Source organism: Diprion similis, chromosome 3 (genome assembly GCF_021155765.1).
Source record: "Diprion similis isolate iyDipSimi1 chromosome 3, iyDipSimi1.1, whole genome shotgun sequence".
In the NCBI taxonomy this organism is placed as follows: domain Eukaryota; kingdom Metazoa; phylum Arthropoda; class Insecta; order Hymenoptera; family Diprionidae; genus Diprion; species Diprion similis.
The window spans coordinates 13196333-13223457 of record NC_060107.1 but is presented as its reverse complement, the minus strand read 5'-3'; the positions used below and the strand labels follow the sequence as shown (position 1 = coordinate 13223457).

Here is a 27125-nt window from a genome sequence, read left to right as displayed (position 1 = left end):
CAGCCGTCAAAAAGTCAACAATAGCTATTTATGTGGCATGCCCGTAAACCGCCTGTTTTTTGGCAAGGCTAAAGATTTCAGGACGAGCTGAAGGCGAGCCGAAAGCGAGTACTGAAATTATCCGAGCCAAAAAACGGTTTACGGGCATGCCACATACAATATTTTTTACGGTATGGGCATTGAAAAGCAAAACGAAGAGTGAGGTTATGTCGCGATCTGTTCGACGAAGCTACTTTATTCGGCAGTTTGGAATGCGCACTTCGAACTGCGCATCAAAACTGCGGAATAAAGACTTTATTCCGCAACTTTGTTCGCTGCCGTATAAAGCGTCACTTTACGGAACGAAAACTGCCACAAAAAGTGGACTTTTCAATGCCCATGGCGTGAAAAAAAAAATGTCTACCCTATTTCAAAATCCTATTTCTCATCATATGTACAGGTGTACATGATCATGGTCGAGATTATTAGTTCTTGACGTTTCACAGAACTTGACTTACCTGACCATGGTTTAAAAAAGTGATAAAAAATATTTGTACAAAAACAATACATAACCTCAATTTTTGGAATCCTGGACATCTGCTACTCATGGAAAGTTTACTTCAATTCTATATTTGACCGATGGTAACCTCGCTCTATGAACAGTAGCTCTTCGTGCATAGACATCAGAACACTTGACATATCTTAGCTCTTATATGCATATAAATTGTATACATACATATATATATATATACACACGTGGCATAGCGTACGCTCTGCTCCAGTATATGTTCATCAACGTCGGTTGTGTTTATTTGCTTAGACTATGTGCATCTGGAATAGGCAGCGCGATGCATGTAGCTCAGTGAACCTGATTCTCATTGAAAACGGTGCAGCCCTAATTATAACGCTACTCGCTTTGCCGCAAGTCATGCAGACCATATGAGTTGCACGTGTTGGCTTAGACCTGGCTGTGGCAAGGAGGCCTGTCCCGATGGTGAGAATTTTGATTGAAAATAAGGAAGACGTGTGACCAGGAAGCGGGTTTCATTCGCGAATGATTACACTGGTCAATGGTTGTTTTGTTGCACTTGATATTTGACGTCAACGACCCTACGAGTAAGCGTAGTTTTTCGAAATTGGCTCTAGTTATTTATTTTTACGGCATGAGCATTGAAAAGTCCACTTTTTGCGGCAGTTTTCGTTCCGTAAAGTGACGCTTTATACGGCAGCGAACAAAGTTGCGGAATAAAGTCTTTATTCCGCAGTTTTGATGCGCAGTTCGAAGTGCGCATCCCAAACTGCCGAATAAAGTAGCTCTGTCGAACAGATCGCGACATAACCTCACTCTTTGTTTTGCTTTTCAATGCCCATACCGTAAAAAATATTGTATGTGGCATGCCCGTAAACCGTTTTTTGGCTCGGATAATTTCAGTACTCGCTTCCGGCTCGCCTTCAACTCGTCCTGAAATCCTTATCCTTGTCAAAAAACAGGCGGTTTACGGGCATGCTACATAAATAGCTATTTGTCGACATGATTTTCATACATGACTCAAAAAAGCGATATTTAGATAAAAAAATTTCGAGATTTGTTTTTTATTTTTTCGCTAGCTCAAGTTTAGAAAAAAATACTATCAATGACTTCAGTTATACTTGATTTATTCACATGAATCGACTATGAATCTACTTCGCAGTTTTTTATACAGTAGAACCTCGATTATCCGAACGAAGGTCCGAAAGATTGGAATAAAAATAAACACGTTTTTAGAAAGAAAAAAAAATATCGGCGATGGTTTATTCACAATCTTACTTTAAAATGTAAAAATGTTGCAAACAACTTCACACGTAAAAGTAATGAGAACGATTTGACCCGTGTTAAAGCAACACATTATTTGTATAAAAATTACGTAAAAATATTTGCTTTATGTTTTTAATATTATCCATCATGCAGTATCGTTTCGTCTAACATTACTGTTCCACCATTATCTGAACTTCCGCTAATTTGAAGTAGACCCGTTTCCAATTGATTCATATAATCGAGGTTCCACTATACTCAAAGAGTATTTTATGGTCGAACTGCGATGCACCAGAACACGAAAAACTTTCTAAACCCGTCATAGGCTGTGGATTATCAGGCAATACTAGATAAGAATGCAGCTGGATTGGTTGATCTTAAGTGGGCGATTCCATTAGCTTAAAAAAATTTCCGATTTCTCAAACCGTGTAAGACATGTTCTGTTCGTCATGCTCTTGCCGTTGTATCGAAACGAACGTCATCACATATCGAAAAGCAGATATTATTTGAACCCGGTTCTTTTCCACTTTCTATAAGGAACGTTTACAGGATGACCGTAACTCGCTATAGTCGCAACGGGAATCAGGAAAGGTCTTTGGGGCCAACGATCGGAGTTATCCCACTAATTAATCCGACTAACAAGCCAAAGTGTAGATAATTTAATGAATCGTTCCCGTTATTGGCTTCAGTCCCCTTTGACATACCGTAAACGATGGCAATCTGCTGAGGTCAGAAGTTGATCGTGTATTTAACTTTAAGGATGCTCGATGCTTTCATTGCTATCTCATATAGAAATCTACTTTCGACTACGTTGATCTCTCCTGGTACTACCAAGAGAAGCTAAAACGATCGACTTCCACGTTAACAAGACGAACAGTTGTGTTTATTGTTTGACTTAACGTTTCTCTCGTTTTTCACCTTCTTTTTCAATGCGTGTGGTTAAAACTGGATACTGAAACAGACGCATCCCTCGATTCCAGGGTATCGTAAACAGTTAAGAAGCGACTTTGGTACTATAACAGATTCTTTTAGATTTCCACGAAGCCACGCGCACTCAGGCCGGGTGTTTTATACTCCAGTTTCCCTTTCCACATAGCATTGATGACTCAAGAGTGTCAGCAGCAATATGTGTGCAATCACACATACATTCATTTGGCTATTCACGCACATCGCGAGGTAATTGGAACAGGCTTGCATATTATGCGGCTGCTTTTCTTTTCCAAAGTAGTGCAATGTAGTCTGTGGTTTTGCGTGTACCACTTCGAGATGCAGTTTGTCAGTCTCTCCGTGAAGACCTCTTACGAAATAAACAACGTTGGATATTGTACAAGGCGTGAAAAGAGCACAGGGTTACCTATGAAATTAACTTGCCCCATTCAACATAACCACAAAAAGTAAAAACATGTACATAGAACTGTCGAATAAACGAAAGGTAAAATTTTGAAGAATGGGTTCAACAGATTTTCGTTCGCTAAGTATTCAAGCATCGCGTTAACATGGATCATCACACGTGATATTGAATGTAATACCGACTGATTGTTCCTAACGAACCTCTTTGAAAAATTGATTGACAGCAGCAACTGAATAATGACGACTTAGGTGTTACTGGAGTGACAGGTTCACCTAATAACTTGATGTATATACAAGATTAGATTTACTACCGTTGTTATGTACAAATTGATAGCTCAATCTCATTTGTTATAAATAACGACGTTAACTCCGTCCATCAAAGAGAACTAAGGACCTTTTTTTTATCATCACCGCTTTTCACTGGTGTCGATGTAGGTAGATACAACTTCGAGAGCCTTAAAAAAAAATGGTTCAATTATGTGTACAGGAATCCATCTTGGCTGGTACAAACGGGTCTTTCATAATGAAGAAGATACCCAATCGCTTCATCAAATTAATTACCGGAGCGTGTGACGTTATATAGGTCGTGAACCGACAAGTCGACCTGTGCATACGTCGTCTACGTAACAAAATTTGATGCTGCATGCGATGGTTTTCATGTTTTACGACCGTCGGCACTGTTTGTTATGCAAAACAATGGCTCCAGTATTGGCAAACTTCCCGAGCACGGTGTACGGAATTAAAAAATCAAAAAAACCTACATTTTGACCATATTCAGGGAACTGAAGGGACTCCACCTCTACTATGACACAAAGACAACGATTTGGCAACCTTGCTCGGCTGTTGGTACATCCGTATTTGGCGCTATTGGCCAATTCGCGTCTGTCTCTTTGGTATCCCAACAAGTATATAACTCGAAATAACAGGGATCGCGAATACAAGTCGACGGTTATCATATTCGTGCGTGAATAAGATGAACAAACTAGTCAAACGTTCGTCACTTCAAGTCATAAAAATTGAAAATTCAGTCAATCAACTTCGTTTCAAACTTCCCAGTTCGTACGCAGTGAAGTAAATGGTAGCGTCAAAGTTGACCAAAATTCGTCAGTGTTTAACACTATAGAACAATTGTTGTGGTTAATTGAGAAATTCAACATCAGATAATGTCGAATTGAGATGAAGGGAAGTGTTGGATCAACGTCAAATTGGAGTCCATGGAAGTCCAGAACCAAACTTTTCTTACAATGCATTGCCGTGGCGATAGTTCTATAACCTCAATATGACTGCTCGGAGTACAAATTTTTAACCGTGTTTACATGAGAATTGGGATTATGATAAATATGAGGATATTTTTAACAAACAAACATCACGATCGTATTGTTAGAAAGTGATTAATTTGTTATATATGGTGCAGGCGAATATAAACACACTTAAAACTCATTGACAGCTGAATAGAGTGAGCGGCCATTACTATTAGTTTGCGGATTGCCCGGTAGTGTCGCATTACAATTTCAAACTCCTGATATAATAGACGATTTCGATTGCGGTAACTAGAGTTGAACGACTCTCAGGCATTTAATTTTGTTCATTTCATTTCATTTTGTTTAAAATATACATACAAGCTCTTGAAACGAGATGCTGTGTCGCACAACGTGAAAAGAACATCAGCATTTTACGAGGTTGAAGTTAGTAACGTTGACATATCGAAACGTTGAAAGGAAAAAAGTCTATTTCAACCTTTAGAATAACTGAAAAAATTGAATTTAGAATATCTGATTATTAATGGTTTGCTAAATTTCAGATAATTCAAAAACTTCCAAATAACGACTTTTTCTAACGAAACCTCAAAAACTTCAGCCTCATGACTATCATTCTCCAATACTGCATATTCGAAGTAGAAATGAGAGGGCCTTAGTCGAACTGATACACATGAAAGACTGCACCGTGCAACGCATACGAAGAAACACGATCTCCTGTAAGAAGTGGGGAAAAGGATGAAGAAAACAAGAATTATACCGAGAGGAGTTCAAAGCGAAGTGCGCATATTCTGGGACCATTTTTTTACCCGCCGACTAAGATAAGTAAATACGTCACACGTTGCAGGTTAAAGTTGGTAGGATTAGAAAAAGCCTTGAACGTACGGAAATGATGCGGATTCAAGTACCTGGCGGAAAGCCATATGCGTACAAGCTGCTTAAGGATCGAATATCGGAGAGTTGGACGAATGGAATATACGACGACAAATTACAATATCGTTTTCCCGGTATTCCACTTAAAGCTCGAGTCTTTTGCACGAAGATAACGCAGCTATAGGAAGAAAGAATATAATTAACGTCAAGAGTCTATTAATGCAAATGCCAAGGGTAGAACAACACCTTGTGTTTAAATTAAAAATCCGAAGCTTGTGTCTGGTTGAAAATAAATTTCGCCTGAAACTGACGAACCGGAACTCTAGTAGGATATAAAAATAAACCAAGAAAAAATAAAAATCGAGAAGGCCACAGGATGGCCAGAAATTTTTTGAGAATTCCAAGTTTTCCAGGACTTAAAACCCAGTTTTTTCCCCACATTTTCCTAGTTCTACAGAGTTACTGAATTCAAGTTGAAATTCGCAGTGATGTGATGACAGTTCGGTTAGAAGCATAAATGCAATTCTAGTGACCCGCTGATATCGATAAAAAAAAATAGAATGAACAGTAAACGACAGCTAAGTAGGACAGCTGGATAGGAAATGGTCAACAACTACCATAATGTACATAAAAAAACAAAAAAACAAAAAGAAAATTATTTCAAGAAAATTTTTTTACTGTACAAAAGAAGTAAACTTGTCATGTGAAAAAAATCATTTATAATTCTAATTTAAGAAAAGTGATATTATCAGATTCTTCCATGACAAAAATAAGAATTCTCTGACAATTCTAAGCCTTCCAAGTGTCTGTCCATCCTGAAAAATTAGATAGAACCACGGATAAGGGATTCGATCTCGTATATAGAATTTACGATAACATCAAAATAATCCCGGTGGATTTAATACCGCAGTAACGTAGAGTAGCAAAGCCTTGACTATTATCTTGAGAATTCCTCCTACGTGTTTCGAAGTAAAAAACTGCGCCTAGTTGTAAGCAATCAGTCGCGACTGCAGGTAAGAGGTTGTTAGATGGTTATTATTCAAATGTGAATAATTGAATATTGTGACTTGAAAGGAGTGTGTAAATAAAAAGGCAAATCCACTTGTACTCGATATAAACCAACAGCGCAATAATTCATGCGAAGCTCGTCAATCAGAATAGCATCTTTGATTATACTCGTACCTTACGTTTTGGTTGTCCCCGAAACCCAGACCGACATGGACGGGCGCTTAAATCATGACCATATTTGTACCACGCCGATCATATCGAGCCTGATTCTGTCACTGACAGCTGAAATTCCCATATAATCATGAACCGCCTTGTGAATCCAGCTGTGAGATGTGACAGAAGCAAAGACCTTTCGATTGCCACACGTACGTTGGGTACCAAAGGAGCTGAGACAAGGTCTCCCTATACACGGCCTTGAACTGAAACCATTCCGGTTTACGATCATAACTGCAAGGAAACTTGTATCTCTGATTCGAAGCATGACGAGCTCTCGTCTTTTCACGTTATGGATTCGTAAGCAGGTAGATACATTGTTAACCTAAATGTAAACGATGTTGGTTCGTTCGCTGTCTTTTCATTTCCATCTACCTTGTATCAATCCGGAGCTTATGCAAATTTCAATTGTGTATCTAACACTTTGAATTGCAAACCACGAATGATTCAAGTTTTGCACGTGTCGGTTAAAAAGTGAATTTTATATTATTTGGCCAGAAAATACCATCGGCCATGCTTTTGATTAGATTATTTTTGGACTTTTCTTTTCTTCTTTGAGCAAAATTATGCTTCTTCAAATTTCTTGCTTTGGAATATGCCTGAGTAAAGCTTTTACTGATCAAGGTTGACCGGAAACTAAATTTTCTGATAATATAGCAATTCGAGGTTCGATTACTGAAGAGAGAATGAAACCTGAGTAGCTACTCAAGAGTACGGTGTTACTGACATTATGACTAAATATGGCAGTGATCATCAGATTCGTTAATTATTGAAACTCTTTTCGATCGAGCTTGATATAAAAATACTGTTTCCCTATTTTGTAAAACTTTGAAAGTTAATAATTTAGCAATAAAAATCAGACAAACACAGTTGTAAACATGAAATTTTTGTTTTAAGCATACATATTCATATCGTTAAACATACCATCGTTATTATCTTTGTATAAGTGATAAATACCAATAATAATCAAGCGAGGATAGCAAGTTAAAAGAGATTAAAAAACCTGAAAAATGAACGCTACGAGCAATAGAGCATAAATGAAAAAATAAAAGAATCATCATTACGAAGTTTTCCAAAAAAAGAAAAGGCAAATAAATTCCCTGACCGTCTCAAAATTCTCTAGAAAAAAATCCCTTATTTTTTGTGATTTTCCTTGCAACAAGGTGAAAGAAAATTGCGAAAATTTTCCAAACAACTGTTCAAAAATTGACAAAAGTCAACAAAAAAAAAATCCTGCCGTCGGTCCTGCGATTTCTCTAGACCTTCGAGCTTGGCTGCTGGTGTCTCTGAGCCAAGTTGAACTATAATGTGAAATTTATTATCTTACAGTTCGGGCAGTCGAAGCAACCTGATTTTCTACCCGCTGCAATCTGGCTTATTTGTGTATGTAAATACGTCACTACCGACGTCGGTGATTATTAATTAATTAAACCGACCCGATTTAGTTCCTATAATATACCGCTATATATCTATATGTAACAGCAGCCGTTCCCCTGCCCGAGGGGATATTTGATTTGATAAAAAATAGACCACGAATGGACAAATCTAAGTACGAATTGATGCATATCCCTCCTCGGCTTGACGGTGATTGAATAAATAAGACGATACGTGGATCGAGTGTCCAGTTATTTGTGAAAACGTAATTTCCTGAGAATTTCAGGTTTTTTCAGACAAGAATCATTTGTTGTTTATCCGGTTTCTCAATCGTTTGCGCAATAAATAAAAAATACAATAATCATACGAAAAAGAATATTTTATACTTGACTAAAGCACAGCTCATTGTGAGACGAAATTGTAAGAATTCTCTAGCACGTACAATTTTTGAGAAATCAAAAAATTGAAAGTTGAAAGAAAATTTGGTTTTTCTTACTAAATGGTTGAATTTTTATGTACCTAGGATGAAAATTAGTGTACATTTCAGATATGACACGTATCTGTATCGAATGCCCCTTATATCTGATAAACTGATCAGCAGATATTCAGTGTGCAAAACGGTATTTTGAATAACTGAATCAAAAAACTACTCAGCGACTGTTTGCATTCGAAATACAGTTGCAAAGATTCGATTACGAGAGGTGAATTATGCTCCATTTACGAAGAGAGGTGAAAGCTTTTTCTGCAGATTAAACAGCTGCGAAAGGTGTATGAAATATAGTCAGAACTTTCCTTACTTTGAGATTATTTTAATTATTTTATTGCACCGATAATAATTAATTACGTAACACGCGAATCTCATAGCCAGAAGCGATAATTTCTATATGCTTAGAATAAAATCGTCTCGAGATATTTTTGCCACTGATCGTCTTCGCTCATATGCTGCTATAACCGAAACATCTGCATTCGTTAAAAATAAAACCAGTTTCCAAAAAAGCGATTAAGGAATCTGGTCAAACTGCCCGAAACAGGAATCACCATAACGACCGAAAGGTTTATTTCGACTGACTGAGCACCTGTGACTAAAAATTTACAAGAATTTTGAACAGAGCTTACTGAGAAAACGTTGAGGCTAAGACAGATGATTTAATATTGAATAATATTGACACAAGAGAGAAGAAAATAGGCATTTTGGGATACGGAAGGCAGTTTAAACGTACGTGTCATAACTCTGCGGATCGTGATATGAATTTAAAAATACGTTGCTATACATTATCTTGACAAGAAGAGCCATAAAACGAGCTCGGTATTCGTAATCAGTAAAATCAAATAGCGCTTTCAGAATTAGTTCGATTAATCAAACCTCACCTACTTCTCAATTCATCTCGCACAGCAATTAGCCAGATGAATTATATTCCCTGTTTAATTTAGGCCAATCACGCGAACGAAAAACATGTTTTCACAGACTCGCTCAGACGCGATGGATTTTCTTCACCTTCGAATCACTTTGCTTTTTGCCGATCTGAATTCATATCGACGCAGTGGCAACAGTGAATAATCGATGAAACTTACTCACGTGTGAATATTTTTGTAATGTCTTAGTTAAAGAGGTGAAATCCTTACCTGAAACAGAAAATGTGAAAACCAAATGAGTTATTACACATTTTTCAACATATAATAATCACAGATAAGATAACGTTTAAGAACTACGAATATCACTTGAAATTATTTTCCAATTTAACAAGAATCGTGTGTGAAAAAAATATGTATAAAACTGTAAAACAATGACAATATTTACAAAATTTCCGAAGAGGTTTCTTTTTAAATTCGTACGTAATACCTGCAAGCATAGGAATAAGTCTGTTTGAAAACTAGTTGAGAAAGAATTTGGCAATGCAAATTAATAGGCGAACATTTTTTTCTTCAGTAAACTGAAAACCGGTATAACTTTGATCGAAGTTATGTCAAGTCATGTAACGATACGCACGGAATGTGAAAGCAGGATTGCGATTATGTCAGGCAAACAAGAGGTCGGCAGAAAAAAGCGTCAAATCATTTGCAATGTACCAAATTTATCTCTCTACTCACAAAAGACTTATTGCCTTAGTAATCGAGGATAAAATATCAGCAGGGAATAATATTAAGTTGCTGTTTTTGAAGCGTAATTTTTATCGTATAGAAAAATCACTTGCCGTTTGAATTAACTTTAATTTTAACTGAAATAACAACCAACAATTTGTATTTCAGGATGAATCTGAATACACAGTTAAAATATGTAAGAAACACGATATGTTGTTTCGTTGTGCCAGCGATGATGATACGAGAAGAAGAACCCACAGAAGAGACTAAGATGAGTTTGTTTTTTTATCCTTCTTTCTGAATGGTGAAAAATGCAAATGTAGTTTTAGGCTTAAAACGGAGAATAAAAGGCAGAACAGATATTGTAAATACAGTTGCGTTATTTGAACCGTCTCTGTTACATAACGAATATACAAATAAATGGAATTTCATTTTACTTGAGTTGAGACATTCGTCTCTTTGACATTCCACGAATGGTATTCGCTTCTACAGACATTTTTCGATGGACTAAAATTACTCGCAGACGAAATATGTTCACCCGGTTGATGTTATAGTTGTGTTAACATAATGAAGTGCTGGAATAAAGGCCATTATTTTATAATTTAAGTATACCTCTGAAGGAAATGAGTTTCCCAAACACGAATATGCCTCGCCTAGTTACGATTTACTCAATTTCGGACAACCTGACGCCATATCATTACGAATTTTCTGAAAATCCATCATTATACTAGAATTTTACTAGAATTTCCTAGTAACTATTCAAATTTTTACTAGCACATCCAAGTAACTGTGCAAAAGTTTACCAGAACTTCCCGTTAACTATGCAAAATTTTACTAGAATTTCCTAGTAACTATTAAAAATTTTACTAGAATTTCCTAGTTACTATTCAAAATTTTACTAGAATTTCCTAGTAACTATTCAAAACTTTACTAGAATTTCCTAGTTACTATTCAAAATTTACTAGAATTTCCTAGTAACTATTCAAAATTTTACTAGCACATTCGAGTAACTATGCAAAATTTCACTAGAATTTCCTAGTAACTACGCAAAATTCACTATAATTTCCTAGTAATCACGCGGAATATTACTAGACCACATCCAAATTACTTTAAGAAATGATATTTTTCTCAGTGAAGCCAACTCCCCAAAAAAGGTACCTTAAAAGTTTTCGGCGCCTTGTTTTCGAGGAGAGTGCTAAGGTGTTTGAGGTATCCGGGTTTCCCACCGGTCCCGTTCCCGACCCGAGTGACCTTTCTGGCTTGGGCAAGCTCCAGGAGTTCTTCCCACTCGACGACGTCGTACAAATTCCTTACAGGGCTGCTGCGGGTCCTCTTTACGACCTTACGAAGCGACGGCGAGGTTTTCTTCGGCAAGGAGTTGCTCCTGGCGACGGTTTTGTCGCCGATTCGCTGTTCGACTTCGGCAGTGATGCGATGCCACTTCCTTTCTTTCGGAGGGTTGATCACACTGTCATCCCACCCAGCCTCCATCTTCTTGTACTTATTCGTCATTTCGATTCTACCCCGGAGCGTCTCGGCCCAGCTTTCTCTTTTCGAGAATAATTTCTTGCCGTGTTCATCGCCGTTTGACATTTTCCTCCCGGTCTTGATGCTCCTCTTCCCATCGTCCATCCCGTTCAGCACCTGACTTATCTTCTTAATCATGTGACTCGCCTGGTCGACACTGTCCACCCCATGTTCAGACGAGTTAAGGCTATCGGTGTCGCTGTACTCCCAAGAGCTGACGCTGTTCCTGCTCACCTTCCTGCTACCTCCGGACTCGCTGTGGCCGTTCAAACTCGACTTCGAGTCCTTCTTCTGCAGCGGCGATGATCTGCACCCTGGCCTCGGGCTCGGCGAGGATATTATCGGCCCTCTCGAGTTGTTCTGCTTGGCTATGCCACTTCCGTGAGCCTTGCCCTTGCACGCCTTGTGATGATGCATCTTGCTGGCGGGGTTCGGTGACATTGCGTCGCAGGAATAGCGCCTGGAGTTTGTCGCCATGCGTTTTGTTGGACACCGGACTTCTCCAGAGATAGCCCAAACTCAACCTCTTCAGACCCTACATGACGTTTTCTTTTGAATCCACTTTAACACCGTTCACTGATTGTATGATTTGGATCGAGAGGATCACCGTTAAAGGATCTATCTTGCCAGATTTATACCGTAAATTACCAAGTCAGGTTTACACATGTAGAGTAAAGTATTAGTAAAGCAGAGAGCGTTACTCGAATGCAATTAAAGGTCTGTTTATCAGACGACAGCGTCGACGTCGCGACGTGACCTGCATAATAATAATAATAATTATACCGATAATAATGAAACTTAACACTCTTTTAAGGTTAAGGATTCTAATTCTGGAGCAGAGCCAAAGTGAGCACTTCGAGAGTATTAGATGGTTTTATATTGCAAGGCGAATATTATACATTCACATGTTGGCGTCGTCGCAGCGTCGATGGCGTTTAGGCGCGGAGGAGCGTGACGGGCGCGAGTCGCTCAAGAACTGACTGACTTACTCAATCTGAGAGACGCGAGGCGTCGTCGTCTGCAGGCGTCTGCAGAGTCGCCTTGCTCAGGGAGAGAAACGGCAGTCACTCACTTCGAGCCAGCCGCACGTTCCTCGAGGATTACTTTATGCTCGTTGTTCCCTATCGTTTTTAGTTCGACACAGACACACAGACACACAAACACACACACACACACACACACCGGGTACTATAGAAAGTAAGAGAGACGCCAAGCTAAATGCCGCGAAAATTACTCCTTGTCATTGGCGTGACAACGAATCACTTTTTACAACGGTAAGTATAATAAAAAGCGTGTATATAGAGCCGATCGACAAACTTTTGGCCACCTTTTTAGGAAGACAACTTTTCTTAAACCGTTATAATTTGGATATGTTTTATTGATACAACAAGATATGAAAATATTACAATTTTTAGACCCTTATTAATTTTGGGATATACTCCAGTATACTCAATTTCCCATAAAAAAAAAAAAAAAAAAAAAAAAAAAAAAAAAAAAAAAAAAAAAAAAGACCGTTTATCTCCCCCCCCCCCCTCCCCCCCGGCATATACTGTAGGACTGAGGTGCCTAAAATTTATATCCAAATTGCTGCGAGACGAAAGTTTGACCTTAAAAAGATGGCTAAAAATGGTTGTATCGACCCAGATATAAAATGTAGTTTGAATTTAGTATGTGGAATATCTTTTCATCAATAAAAACTATTTTGTAATTAACCTTTACAAAATGTGTTAAGACTTTCGTTCAGTTTCACAATAAATAATGGAGAATATTTTTTTTATTTTCTTTATTTGGCATTACCTGAAGTAACGTAAGTATATTTTGTTACACCGTCTTATCGGTCGCGTCATATCTTTCGCAGGAAAGATCAAGTAGCACCGGATACGTATCCTGTCCTCTGGCAGTACCTTCAGTTTAAAAACAAATTTCCTACACTTTCCCGCTTTCTTTCTTTCTTCTTCGTCTTTCACTTCCTTGTCAAGGTTTTCCGAATGAAGACGAAGAAAAAGAAGCCAAGAAAGAAGGAGAGAGACAGAGAGGGAGAGTGAGAGGTTCCTGCCTCCATTTTCTTCCGCTGAACGAAATTAGACTTTGGGAATGATTTCTAATTGTAAGCAGCTCTCGGCTGGATGCCGGGACTGCAGCTATGACTCTAAGTAACGGACGCACGCGTCGTTGCAGACGAAATAACCGCTGAACCCTCTCCCAGTTTATCCAGGAAGCTGAAGCTGCTGCTGCTGCTGCTGATGCTGCTACAGCTAGGCACAAGACGCAGAAAGAATTGTTACCCCTATTCTTAGCCGCTCCGTAAGACAGCACAAATCTCCGAGGCTACTACTGCTGGTAGTCTGTGATGTGCTACAATCATTGTTCCTTGCAATGGTCTCACCCCATCGAAGGGATTTAACGGATCTCCAAAGCATCTCCGAAGGTTGAATCAGACGGTTGCAGAGAGTTGAGCCGGGTCATGATCTGCGTTTCAACTCCTAATTTTCATTCAGTGTCACGCCTCAAGTTTCCTTCTGTTCGGGTCCTGCAATGGTCTCGATTCAGATGAATGGATTCTGGACTGTTACCATTGCCTCTTTACTTGTACGAATTCGCATGTCATGTATAACCCAGTCGTATGTCTTTGCATCTGATTGTCGTGAATTTATTCAATTTGCACGCGTTGAATTATCACACGGAACACAGTAGTGGCGCAGTACCTTTACTTGATAGGTGGGTATCAAAAGATCACATGATAAGTAACACGCCCCAAAGTTGTGAAAGCCAACAGATCAGAGGCGGACAGCTTACTCGTTGCGTTGTAGTTGAAAAACAAACAATTGTACTGTAGAGCGTGTAACACGATTGTAGGCATCAATACACTTTCTTGTACCAACATGTTTGAAACATACTATAGACAGAAATTTCAAACGAATTTATTAGGCGAAATGAAAATTTTTCTAGTCGATGTCCGGATAGTCAAAGCAAGGTGAAGTCATGGTGTGCTTTTCTTCTTCGGAAATTATTTGCACAGATTGCTGTTCATGTATGTTATTGGAAAGCACAAGCCTACGGTCCGTGCCGAAAAAAAGGAAAAAGCGAAAGCTGAGATCGTCGATTTATCTGAGGCGAATCACGCGTTGTCGCCAAGGCCGAAAGCCACGTCTTGTATCCACGCATGATTGCCTTCGGGTTTCTGTAATAAGTACCTCGACGATATAACCAACGAACAAGCCACCAACACCCTGTCAGTTCGATCCTAAAGATCGATTATAAGGACGCGGACGCCGTGAATCTTCGTCGAAAACGACTATATTGTTGTCTATTATTACTATCGTTATACGATCCTCTCGTTTTCATATTATCATCATCATCATCATCATCAATTGCGAATTGAACGAGTATCCAAGCGAGTCTTCAAAGAGGTTGAAACCTCTAATTATAGCGGAGAAGCGAGTCGCCTGCACACTGATGCAGGTCTGGCGATGACGGAATCGGAGAAATTAGTTCATCGCGATTGCGTGCAGTTTGTTATCCAAACCATTTCTGAAGAAGCTTTGTTTACGGAAGCCCGAATTCGATCAGAGAAAAGTTTTAAAGAAAACAGAAGGAAATGTCTTAAAGAATGTTTATCCAAGCGGACAGCCCTGGTTGTAATTTTCTAAACTTTTCAGCTGGCTCGATTTCCCAATATAATTTCAGACTGTTTTGGGGATCAAAAATCGAGGGCAACGGCTGAATAAAATCGGGCACTAATCCAGAAGCAGCTGTGGCCATTTTATTACAAACTGATGAGAGAGTCTTAAAAATTTATTATTTCCTTATTGGGTTTTACACTTTTACCGTATACTTTATACACACATATTTAACTATATCGAGCCATTCCCAGACCATTACGAATCCCATCATCAGACTGCTTGGTGCATAAAAAAATCGAGGGCAACGAACGACTCGAGTTCACCAACTGTGAAAGCGGTTCTGTTAATGTTTTCAACTAATTAAAGAGTATCCATTATGCACAATTATACGATAGGCTACACTTCCTATTCACGAATTGAGAGATTCCTGTTAGAAGAGGTGGAGTTTTGTTCGAGCAAAGATACCTCTGGTTGTGCACACGTCAACAAGAATTACGCAACCCATTGTTCCTCATCATAAACGATCCCCACCCATGCAGGGCAATTGCGAAATACTGTAAAGATGCCGCAATGGCATGTCGCCCACGATCTTTACTTTCTTCAATGGTCTTGAACGCCAGCTATGCAATACTCTCACGAAGTGATATGTCGCTTATGCTACTGACCAAAGGACCCTACTAGCACAGCGTAAAATGGTTCAAGGATCAAGTAAGCCTTTCGTGCTCCTGCAGTCGTCGCGGCGATTCTAATCATACAGAGAATTGTGAACGTCATTTGGTGCAGGTGGGCGTCACGTTAAGCCATGTGCCCTACTAGATCGAGTTATTGGTTTCAATTTTGCATTACAGAAGCAGCCTGCAACTTCAGACAAGATTTGCAAATATTTTTGTCAACTTAATAGTACCAATAAGCCGTTTATCGTTCAACGAATGTTGATATTCAATAAACCATCTAAGTCATTAGAGAAATGGGTACGAAGCTCTGATTACGGTGGTTTATTTTTAGCGTTCTTCGTTATCGTGGTCAAGCTGGTTCTCCCACGTGGTTGAGCCAATTGAGTATAAAGAAAAAACGGGTTACAGTAAGAGTTTGAAAGAAAGACTGTGACGCCCGCTTTTTCGCTTCAAATTTGATCTTTTCGTCAGCAGAGTGGAGTTCGACGATGAAAGAAAACTGATAAGCTCCTGTTCCAAAGAGCGTGAAGAGAGTCTGTCCATTGAACAGACGCTACCTGATAGTTGTCGTTAAGGTCTTTCTAAAAATTAACAAAAACGTTCCAACCAGAGTCCCAGTATGGCGTATGGTCCAAGTGTATGTAGCTATGTAAGAGACTGTCGATGCGAGGAACACGTGTCGTTGAGCTTCCGCAAGCCACACACTGCACGCTACAGTAAGCCATCTGTCATTCGGTCCGCTTTCCTACTTCTCATATGATGCTGAATGCATTAGTTCGTGAGTCATGTATCCAGGGCAGAAATTACAACTCAAGAGCGATGCATATATACATACTTCTACAGTTGGTTATATATATACGCCTTTGCCGATACACCATAGGGGAAATAACTGGTTAAGAGTTGGGACTCGTGCAGCACTCGGTGCAATTCCAAACAAGGTGAGCGAGAGCGTGCATCGGCCACTTATGATTCTACCCTTCTACACAGCGCATCTAAATAACTGAAGAGTACCAACTGCTCGCAAAGAAATTCGATCTACAGTCAATGGAGGAAAAAAAAAAATTTCTTTTTTTTTTTTTTTTTTCTTTTTCAATCAAACTCCGCGAGTCCAACCGCGTGACTGAATCTGCACTTTGACGTTTGCTATTCACAGCGATGAAAGGAAAGCAAAGAAAGGAGAGAGAAAAAGGTGGGCGCTATGCAGTGGTCAGAGATCGATGTCGGAGACGCAAGGACCAGCTGAAGCCATGCACGTGGGACGCCGTTCGAGCAGACAACTATGACGATGTCCTAGTAGTTCGAGTGGGCGAGGCTCTTTCTCGCTCCTAATTTGTCTCTCCGTGTTTATCTCTTTTTTTCCTCCACTTCATTGAGTAGCCTACGGTACCGAAATAAAAAAAAAAAAAATTCCAACCGACAGAGAAATTTTTTTAATTTTTGTTTATTTTGTTACTTGTACCGTTTACCAGAGTGCACAGTCTAAATAATGAACGGTTTGGCAAAGCCGCAAATCTGAATGTGAATTAATAATTTCTTAAACAGGAATTTTCAACACAGATTATTATACAGACATTTTCAACCGCATCGGACCCTCAGTTCCTAGAAAATTTAACCTCCTAAGAATACAAGCGAATATGTTGATTACATCAGCGTACAATAATCCGTGATTTTGTTGCTAGCACGTCCGGGTATGTATATTTATCTATCATTTACCTGGGCGATTAGTTTTTATAGCCACTCCCAGCCTCATTGCCGAGCTTTCGTACGCACCTCGTACAATTCGCGGAACGATATTTAATTCCAGAGCCATGATGTGACACACGTGTCACACTTTTCGAAAGTGGCGAAAAAAAATAAGAAAGAAAAAAAAAAAAAAAAAACGTACAGGGTAATCCATCTCAGCTAGTTACGTGTATTATACGCGGACTCAATTTGACGCTTTGATTTATACATTGACTGTTGAATCTATGCGGGCCATGTGGTAATATAATTAACGATCAGAGACGTTATCTACTAACATAAATATACAAGCGACTCATAAACGACTCGTCAATTCCCATGGGTTAAACCGAGACTCGATAAAGTCTGTATTATTTACGGAGGAAACCCACCCACGTGACCTCAGAGAAAAAAAGTGAAACCGGACCCCAAAAGGATGAATGTGAAGTTGGCGGGTGTATTGCAAGCCATTTCTACAGTATATCTTTGCTGATTCAGAGATTAGCATCGACTGCAGGTCGTATACTCAGTGGACCAGAATTGCCAAATTCGAATTCATAAAATGTCGAAAAGTCGCGTTCTTTAAAATAAAATTTAACCAACACGGAGACATTCATATACTAGCGTGTTTAGTCATGCGAATTGAATGATAGAATAAGGTATAAGGAACTGATACGGTAGATAAACATAAAAACACTCATAACCAAAGAAGGCAACATGGCCGACACGGACGCATTACGTTTCCACATATAGCAGTCGCCAGTCGGATCTATACGGTGCGCTGCTGCACGTGCGTGGAACTCTCCGCCTGCAGTATTTTTTACGCAATGTAACCCGTACGTAAATTCAATGACCAACATTATTCTCCGTACGAACGCTGCCAAATATGAAACGTGCACAAAAACCGGAAGTAAAAGAAGACTTGTTAAACCTTCGTATGAAAAAAAAAAATGTAGGTACACATTAGGGTGGCGCAAAAAAACCGACTGTTTTTTTTTTTTTTTTTTTTTCGAGTCTCGTGTGACAAAATTTTACTTTTTGATGTTTTAAGAGCCCACTCCAAAGGACAGTTCAAAAAAAAAAAAATTCTAAGTGGTCGCTCCACATTTTTTAAAACGTAAGAAATAGTAAAAAATAGATTTTTTTTTTGTTTAATTTTTTTCTAGTAACGGTATGATATTATAGACAAAAAAAAAAAAAATAAGTTTCCGAAAGTTTCAGTTCAAAATTTGAATTTTGAAAGGTCGCTCATAATTTTTTTTCAATTTTCTGGTGCATTTCTTTACATCTTTTCGAGCGACCTTTTAATATCCATATTAAAATTTCATGAATTTTTCTTCTTTATTTTAGTAAGAAAGAATCGATAACAATACACCACGACATGAATTAAAAATCAAACAAAATACTGAAAATATAATTTTTTAAAATTTAATTGTTTGACGATTTTTAACATTTAAAAAAATTTGGAGCGACCTCTTAAAATTTTTTTTTTTTTTTGAACTGTCCTTTGGAGTGAGCTCTTAAAACATCAAAAACTGACATTTTGTCACGCGAGACTCGAAAAAAAAAAGAAAAAAAAAGTCGGTTTTTTTTTTTTTTGCGCCACCCTAGTGCACATATTGCGGTATTGGGATGGTGAGAAAATTAGTATCAACTTTGTGAAAAACATTGGTATTCATTTGTTGCGGTATAAGAAAGCAGAAATAAAGAAAAAAAAAAAAAATCGAATCAAGATTTTACACTTTGCAGTTCTAGGTTGGCATCAAGTTTCACGAAAAGTACGGAAGCCGTACTATGGCTGACCCATATTAGCCCATATACCTCCCCTGAACCATTCGATATCTGAACCGAAGGAGCTATCAGGTGCCGATAATCGCATTACGTTTCTCAGAATCAGAATTCGTGTAGCGATTATCTACTTATAGGGATGCCGCAAGGACTGTTTTCCTGTTACGAAGAAGAAACAAAGAAAAACAACGAAACTATAAGCGGTGTGTATTTGATGGTAACCGCTTACCGACTGATGGTTCGTATTTCCACCAGTAGGTAAGGTGACATTAACATCTTCGAATACCGACGAAGCACGATGACTGAATTACCGGCCGATGTAGAGAACGCAGCCGATAAAAGTTCTGAGCAAGCATGTCACGTTGGTTATTTCGAGTGCTGCTGATCCTCCATTCAACTTTCTACAACAACTCTTCGACACAACTATGCACGAATTCTCGTAAGGCATTCTTCTGACGTAACGATACTCGGCGTCATTACGTAAAATACTTACACTATTACTTTGCTACGTTAAATGAGAAGTTTAAACTGTGAAGAAGATATGCATTAGCTGATCTATAGTAACTACCTGAATTTAGTATCCAACGATGCAATCATGATAGTTCTACACGACAGACGCACAATCGAACCATGACTCATTGCCAGAGAGTTATGATTTCTCTTTGACATTTATCACCGTCCAAATATTTTAATCTCATGACGTTCGTTTAGCTGTGTACTACGAGTACTTTCGACGGTATACCAACATATATTACCAATTCACCAATTCTCTATGCACGTATGTAGATTACATATGATTCTTTACAAGATGCAGCTTGCTTGCAGCTAAGTAAATAAAGACTGGACTTGTTTGTTTGCGATACGTGTTACTCAAAGTCTGTCGTTTTGTGAGGGAAAAATAATTCTGTTTGCGGTATTTGCCGTTTTAGAGTTACGCACGGCTCGAATCGTGACTCATGCAATTGCCACCGCTATATAAATTCATCTGAGAGAGATAAATTCACAGTTCAGTATAATTTGAGGTTATAGGAACCATAAGCATGTACTCTTAAATACAGCAGCGTGTAACTGATCCTAACTAATCAAGCACATGCACCTGCAATGTGTTGTATCTGGGTACTGTTCAGGCTTGGATACATTCAGGAATGTTAAACAACGATCAGTGTCAGTCAGTCACTCGATATATGACGTTCACAGGTACGACTTCCGCACAACGTACGGATATGGTTTCCCCCGACTATGTATAAGACGCAGGAAACTCCACAATCTGATTGCAAATCTTTGATTCGTATATCTACTGCAAGCCTATATATACGAAACCAAACCAACGAACCATCCGGAGTTAACCCAACTCGAACTTTCAAATTCAAATATTTACAAAACATATCTGTTGTACTTAAGCGTTCTTGCCTCTGACAAAACAGTAAATTACAGGTTAGAACAAGCGTTCTAACTTTCTCCGACAAATCGGTGACTATTGTTATTCTGACATTAACGATTTCTGTGACAGTTGAACGAACCAACTAAGACGAGACATCTTGTGCCGCTACAATAGTTTAAAGGATAAGAAGTACTAAATATTGGGGAAAAACAATCAGATTAACGTTAAGACCAACTAGTCGAAATTGTTATATCGCCAAGTTTGAGGGATGTCATTGAACCGAAGTAAAGCTAGTCCTCAATCCTCATTCTAAGGTTCACTGGATTCACTTCAAGGGTTTCTATTCCGAACGTCACGATGCCTGTCTCTTTTATTTCCCTGATACCTCGCAGTACCTTTAATATCTTAGAAACGAACTCAGACAGTGGTTGAAGGAACTTTCGAGTTCCTATCAAAAGGTCACATGCTTCTCAAGAGGCGTTCTTTACTACGTCGCCAGACTTGGTGCCTGTGAGTATCTCACTATAACCTGATCCAACCCGATTAAGATTATGCAAGTGGAACTGATCGGTCCGTTTTTAAGGGCACAGGTTCAACGTGATAGATCAATATTTCAGGAAAATACTTAAGATTTTCCAGGTTATCATTTCAAAAATTCGACATCTTCGATCGAGGTTAGACGCTAAAGCATAATTGATCTCAAATTTTGAAAATTTTCTCAAAATGTTGAACAGAGAATTGATGAGAAAAATTGTCCATGAAAAACTCACCGTATTTTGATGAAACCGTAAACTTCCTGATCGCCGCAGCGTTCCACCCTGGATATTTGCTGGGGCGAGTACGACGTGAGTTCCATCGCTACCACCTCGGCGTGACAGCTCGGATAATTCGGCGACAGGTTGCACCTGTAATATAATAGAAAATGATAAATTTCATGGCAGCTCTGAGTAATTGATTGATGTAGAATCACTTGTGCTGACGTTCATTCGATTTATTACTGTGAGTGAAAACAGAGGGTTCATTTTACGTAGTTGATTCAGAGGATTCAGAACCTTGTATGAAAATCAGGAACTATTTCTCGTGACTCATGATCGGACATATTGGATTTTGTGACAATATATCGTGATGGTGAAGCAGATGTAGAATTACAATGATCGAGTGAAGGATACGAATTTCACGTTTATTTGGTGGGTCTAATGAGATGTGTGTGAGTTCTGGCTGGCAGACTGTTTCGTATGCTCGCAATCTTTGCACACCAATTAGTACAATTGATCATAATTGAAACGTGGAATTCCTGACGCACCTACGCGAGATCACGTGGCGGACGGATCTCAGCTCAAATGTATATGGTTAAAAGAAGAAAATTCTTAGGAAAGTGGAAGGATAGTGAGAATGCTTGTACAGGGAAGACGGAAATTAAATGTGCTGGTATACACGGCTCATCAAGATTGTCAGAACTGGGCAAAAGGGGTTGAAGGATAAACGATGAGAAGAGCTACGATAGAACACAAAAACTGACGAATTGAGTATATACGAATAAATGAAAGCTAACTTCACAAAAATGTTTCATTTTTGATATTGTATATCCGCCGCAAAAAATTGCCGAAGCTTCTGAAATTGCTCTGAGAAAAAATCTAATTATAGTTACGAAACAATGCGTAATTGTTTCCATTTTTTAACATAAACGATAAATGGAATTTTGGATAAAATATTAAAATGAGTTTCTTTGTTATGAATAGAAAGTTCTATATATAGTAACTACTAGTGTTACTATTATCTTTGATTATGGTCATCACTCGTATTCTAGTGATTGTTGCGTTAACGTTGACGCAACAATAAATTGATGATAAACCGTTATTTGATTGAAAATATTTACGCCACTATACAGATTTAAAGTTGCAATAACCAGAAAATATAATATTTACAATTGTAATCGTACTAAATAGTTATTTGTACTAGACTTTCCAGTAATGCTAATCGTAAGAATTTTCAAACCGTTGTGAACTGTTGTAATAATACCTGTTTAACTATTATTTTTTAATACCTGCAACTAATATAATTTTTTTCAGTGTGTGTACAGAATTTCACTTTTTTTGCCAAAGTCTTGAGAAAGATGTTTTTTTTTTTTCGTACGATGCGGCTGTACATTATAAGATCAATATTTCTGGTAAAGTTGTTTTTAAACTTAAGGTAAGCATGGAATACAAATGAAAATCTTACCGATATAATTGTACAATTATTATTATTTTTTAAGAATAAATAAACACCGTAGAAGTACTTTCTAGAGTTCTTACTGTACATATTCTACGAATGTGTAATACGAGTCCTACATCCTATCTTGCCGGGCGATTTCAATTACAAAGTCTCAGCGTATCCGTCATTTTACGTCGACTACCTCCAAACTCACAATAGAGTAAGCAATTTCTAAATTCCATCGCAAGTTATATGAATTCCGCTGCAAACTTTGTTGCGTTTGTTTTTTATTTTTATTTTTTGTTGTAAAATTCTTTGACTCTTCTCGGTTTTTCAAGTAAAAAATTGCTATTCGTACTCGTTTGGTTATTTTTCTAGAGTTCGATTCCAAAGCTAATCGGGATGTGATGAGTGAGTGAGAGGGTGAATAAATAAAGTTCACAATTTCGCGAGAGATAAGAGAGCGCTTGCTTCGGCACAAAAACCCTCACGGTTTAGAGGGAAAAGCCGAAGCAAGTCCTGCATTTATTCAACAAAAATCAGTTCGACAGGCTACAGAGTAATAAATTGGCTTGCGCGTTTCTTATTAAACGAATTAATCTAAATTGAATGATCATTCAACAATCTTAATCTACCCTGCCAAGTATGTACAACTCATCAACGCGCCGCACTTCCGAATGTTACGTGGAAGTGAGGTAACGGGGAGCATCCAAAATGGCTCACGGACGTGCAAACAGCGGTCCCGACGTCTCGGGGATCCAACACTGTTGTGCTCGGGCGACAAGTGTTTCGCCGCGTTGACGCTTTCCCTAGGAACGGGCACCTCGGGTCACCAAGAGGTGGACCCCGTTCCCACAACCAACCCTAAAAAACGCGATCCTTAAAACTACGTGAGATGGAAAGAACTCGACAACCGACCGAGCGCGGGAAGAACGCGGTAATCGCACGCACGGGCAGAATAGGGAGATTTAGCAGTACGTCTTACCTACTCGAGCGCTCGATTCTGAGTGAATCGCGCGCGCGCGCGTGAAGCGGGAGCTGCGCGCGCGCCCTCTAGACCCTGTTTGCGCACAGCGCGCCGCCATGCGGCTGGGAACCCTCAACATCGCGAGGTACCAACGGGTTCGCGAGATTCGAGCGCGAAGAGTACCGAAAGTGAATTTTTTTGAAAACCGAATAACTTCGCCTAATTTTACGGTCTTCTTATTGACTCCAAGCTAAATAATTATTTTTTAATTAATTAATGTTAGCTGTGGCACTGACGATACAGTACGAAAATAAAGCTTATTAAGAATTTAATAATGAAGAAAGTTGAAAAAATAGATTTTGTCCAGTTTGTCGTGAATTATAACCACGCACTGTATGTTTTTTGTACACACCATGCCACTGAAACGCTGTTTTATCAATATTGGATAAATATCGTTATCCCTTATCGATTCTCGCTCAATACAATTATTTCCCGGAAGCGTGGTAATTTCACTAACTATTGGAGATCAGTGTAATTATTCCTGCAAAAAAATTCATGAAGAATTTACAGACGATGGGATAAGTCAAATGAATACAATAAAAAAATTGTAAACAACCAAAGGGAAAATGATTTTTTTTTTAAATACTGTATGAAACTACAGGATCGCCTTTCCAGGAAATTTATAAAAGGGTCAAAAAAAAAAACCTGGAATTGTCAAGAGATTTTTAATTAGGTTATGGAAAAAACTGAAATTCTCACTTTTCTATCATGGAAATTAGAAATGATTTTCCGAGGTAATAAATAAGTTTACTTTTTTTCGTCGATAAAATAAATTGTCTCAAACTGATTTTTTTTTATGTTATATTTATCATTTATTCGAATTGAATTTTAACCGAATATAGGAACGATTTAGGCTTTGGTAAGTTACTAAACCCAGGAAAATGTCATGGAATTTTTTTTCCCAAAAATTTGTGGCCACCCTGATCTAATAACAGTAAAATCGGACCTAAGAGCAAAAAAAGGCAAAAACTAAAAGAAAAAAAAATTAGGAGTGAAAAAACTGCCTGCAGATATATATATATATATATGTATATTGTACGAAGAAATCTACGATCAACCGATATTACACTTACGCCAAGTGCTCACATTCCGCACGACAATGCGCGACTTGCACTGGAAACTATGCGTGCAATCTTGATTAACCTTGGATGGTTTTATTGCAACGATTTGCAAGCAATTCTCAAGCGCCAAAGCATTATTCCTCCCCCCTGCTCCAAACGTGCGTGAGAAAAATTTATATTGTTTAAAAATCTCTTACGCAATCCCCGGATATAAATATGTTGAGCGGTCTAGTTGGCATAAAAATGCTAGGAAAAGATCGACTGAATTCCGGGATCGATCTTCGGATAGTTCGTTAGATTTTTTCCTCACATTTTCGTGGTGGCTATCAATTCTGCATTTATTGCTCAATTATTTAAGGGAATACTCAACTCTTGTGTGCGGAGAAAATTTTTGACAGTAAAGGCTTACTTGACAAATTAAATGTGGTAAATCAATGCAACAGATTTATCGTTCCAGGAAGCAAAAAATTTAGCATTGACGAGTACAATTATACGTATAAATAAATAAATGAATAAAGTTACTTGTAGCAAATTTTTGTATAATTCCACCGATATTGAAACCCCGTTGTGTGTAACGATATCCATTTTATTATACTTTCATAGTTCAATACAAAGAATATAATTCATTCTAATATCATACTTCAAGTGTACTGACAAAAAATTTTCGAGAGTCCGTTGTCTCTCCATAATAAAGCGCGTATTGTCAATCTGTATGAAAAAATTATTGATTAATATTGATTCTGAAGATTGACCTATGGGTTAAAATTAGTATTGCTCAATTATTCTTAATTCGTATGATGTACCTTGACACAACCGAACCCTGAAGTATATAACAAAAATAGATTAATGATTTCGCGTGTGATATTCATCGCGAGTGATTCTGCTGTGTATAATAGTTATAGTTTCATGACGCGAGATGTCAAAAGGTGATCTGGTTGGTTGGTAGAATGTCATGTGACATGCATGGAATAACCCATTGCGACGGGTACTGAGTTATTGTTTAAAGAATTAATAAACGCATCGGGATATCACGAGATAGAACATAACAATAATTAATTGTGCGTATTTATGTGCTCCGTTTTCTCTTTAACTTAAAAAAAAACTTTGACTCTGATAAACTTCGCCTGACGGAGATTCTTACAATCACAAAGTCTGCCCGACGAAGAGTTATATATATATATATATATATTGACAAGAAAACGATATCACTCCATAGAATTCAAGATACCTTGGAATAACACAAACTGTGGCTTTGAGATCACACTGTTGGACCTTGTGAATTTTAAGCAGAATAGAATTTGGCGAATGACTCTGTATCGAGAGCTACTTTTGTCCTCATAAAGCCAGCCAGCACCCCATGGTTCATTGCCACGAATCGCTATATGCTATATATACGTAAACAGACGTATCACTGCGCACGTGTAAATCGTATATATACATATATATTTATATATGTATCTTGTACACGCATGTGCGTGCACAAACTCATGCGTGTCTGCAGTCCCGAGTATAGCTCAGCTGACTCACGAACGTGTATATAAACTTGGACGGGTCAAAAATGATTCGTATAAATAACCGAAGTGTTCTAACCGTTCAGGGATTCAATATACCTATATCAGGGTGTTGAAACAAAAAAAGAAAAAGAAATTCTTGCAAACGGGTTCAGAAGTTCCATTCAAGTATAAAAATAGACCTTTTGAAAATTGAACTCTTAATATTAACATTAGGAGGTTGCACATCGCACTTTTCTATTTTCCATAAGAATAACATAGAAGAAAATAGTTTTTGCTATTTCAGATTTTTACAACTATAGCTAACGATGCGTCGTAGTACGGAAAATTTTCAGACACATTTTTGTAGAAAATTAAACACTCTTCAAAAAAGGTCTCTTATTATTTTGTGATCAATTTACTCTTTGAAAATTTATTGAAGATCCTGAAATAATTTTCTACCTTAAATATACGTTCAACAGATTATACACGTGAGTTATTGTGAAGAGATTATACGTTGTACATAGGATCTTCGTCTTTGAAAGGTTTATTTCAAAAAAGGATCTAACTCACTCGCCAACTATAGCAGTATCTGAAGATGAAGCTCGACTGTTGGAATTGCAGAAAAGCACCGGCTTAGTCACTGACTTGCCTCGTTTATTTTTCATTTTATTTTTCACACTATACTATATATAGTACATACCTACCTACATAAAGG

At 38.2% G+C, this 27125-nt stretch overlaps 1 protein-coding gene across 2 annotated transcripts in view; it reads right to left on the bottom strand.

Annotated features, from left to right (window-relative positions):
* The window catches only part of LOC124404813 (unconventional myosin-XVIIIa), a 78976-nt gene that overhangs the window by 41230 nt on the left and 10621 nt on the right, over window positions 1-27125 (bottom strand). The window contains exon 3 of one of the 2 annotated variants that reach the window (XM_046879216.1): window positions 21407-21541. In XM_046879216.1, coding sequence (XP_046735172.1) covers window positions 21407-21541 — 135 coding nt within the window. Of the gene's footprint in view, window positions 1-11082; window positions 12009-21406; window positions 21542-27125 lie in introns of those variants that run through there. The other variant, XM_046879217.1, reaches the window with a different exon arrangement.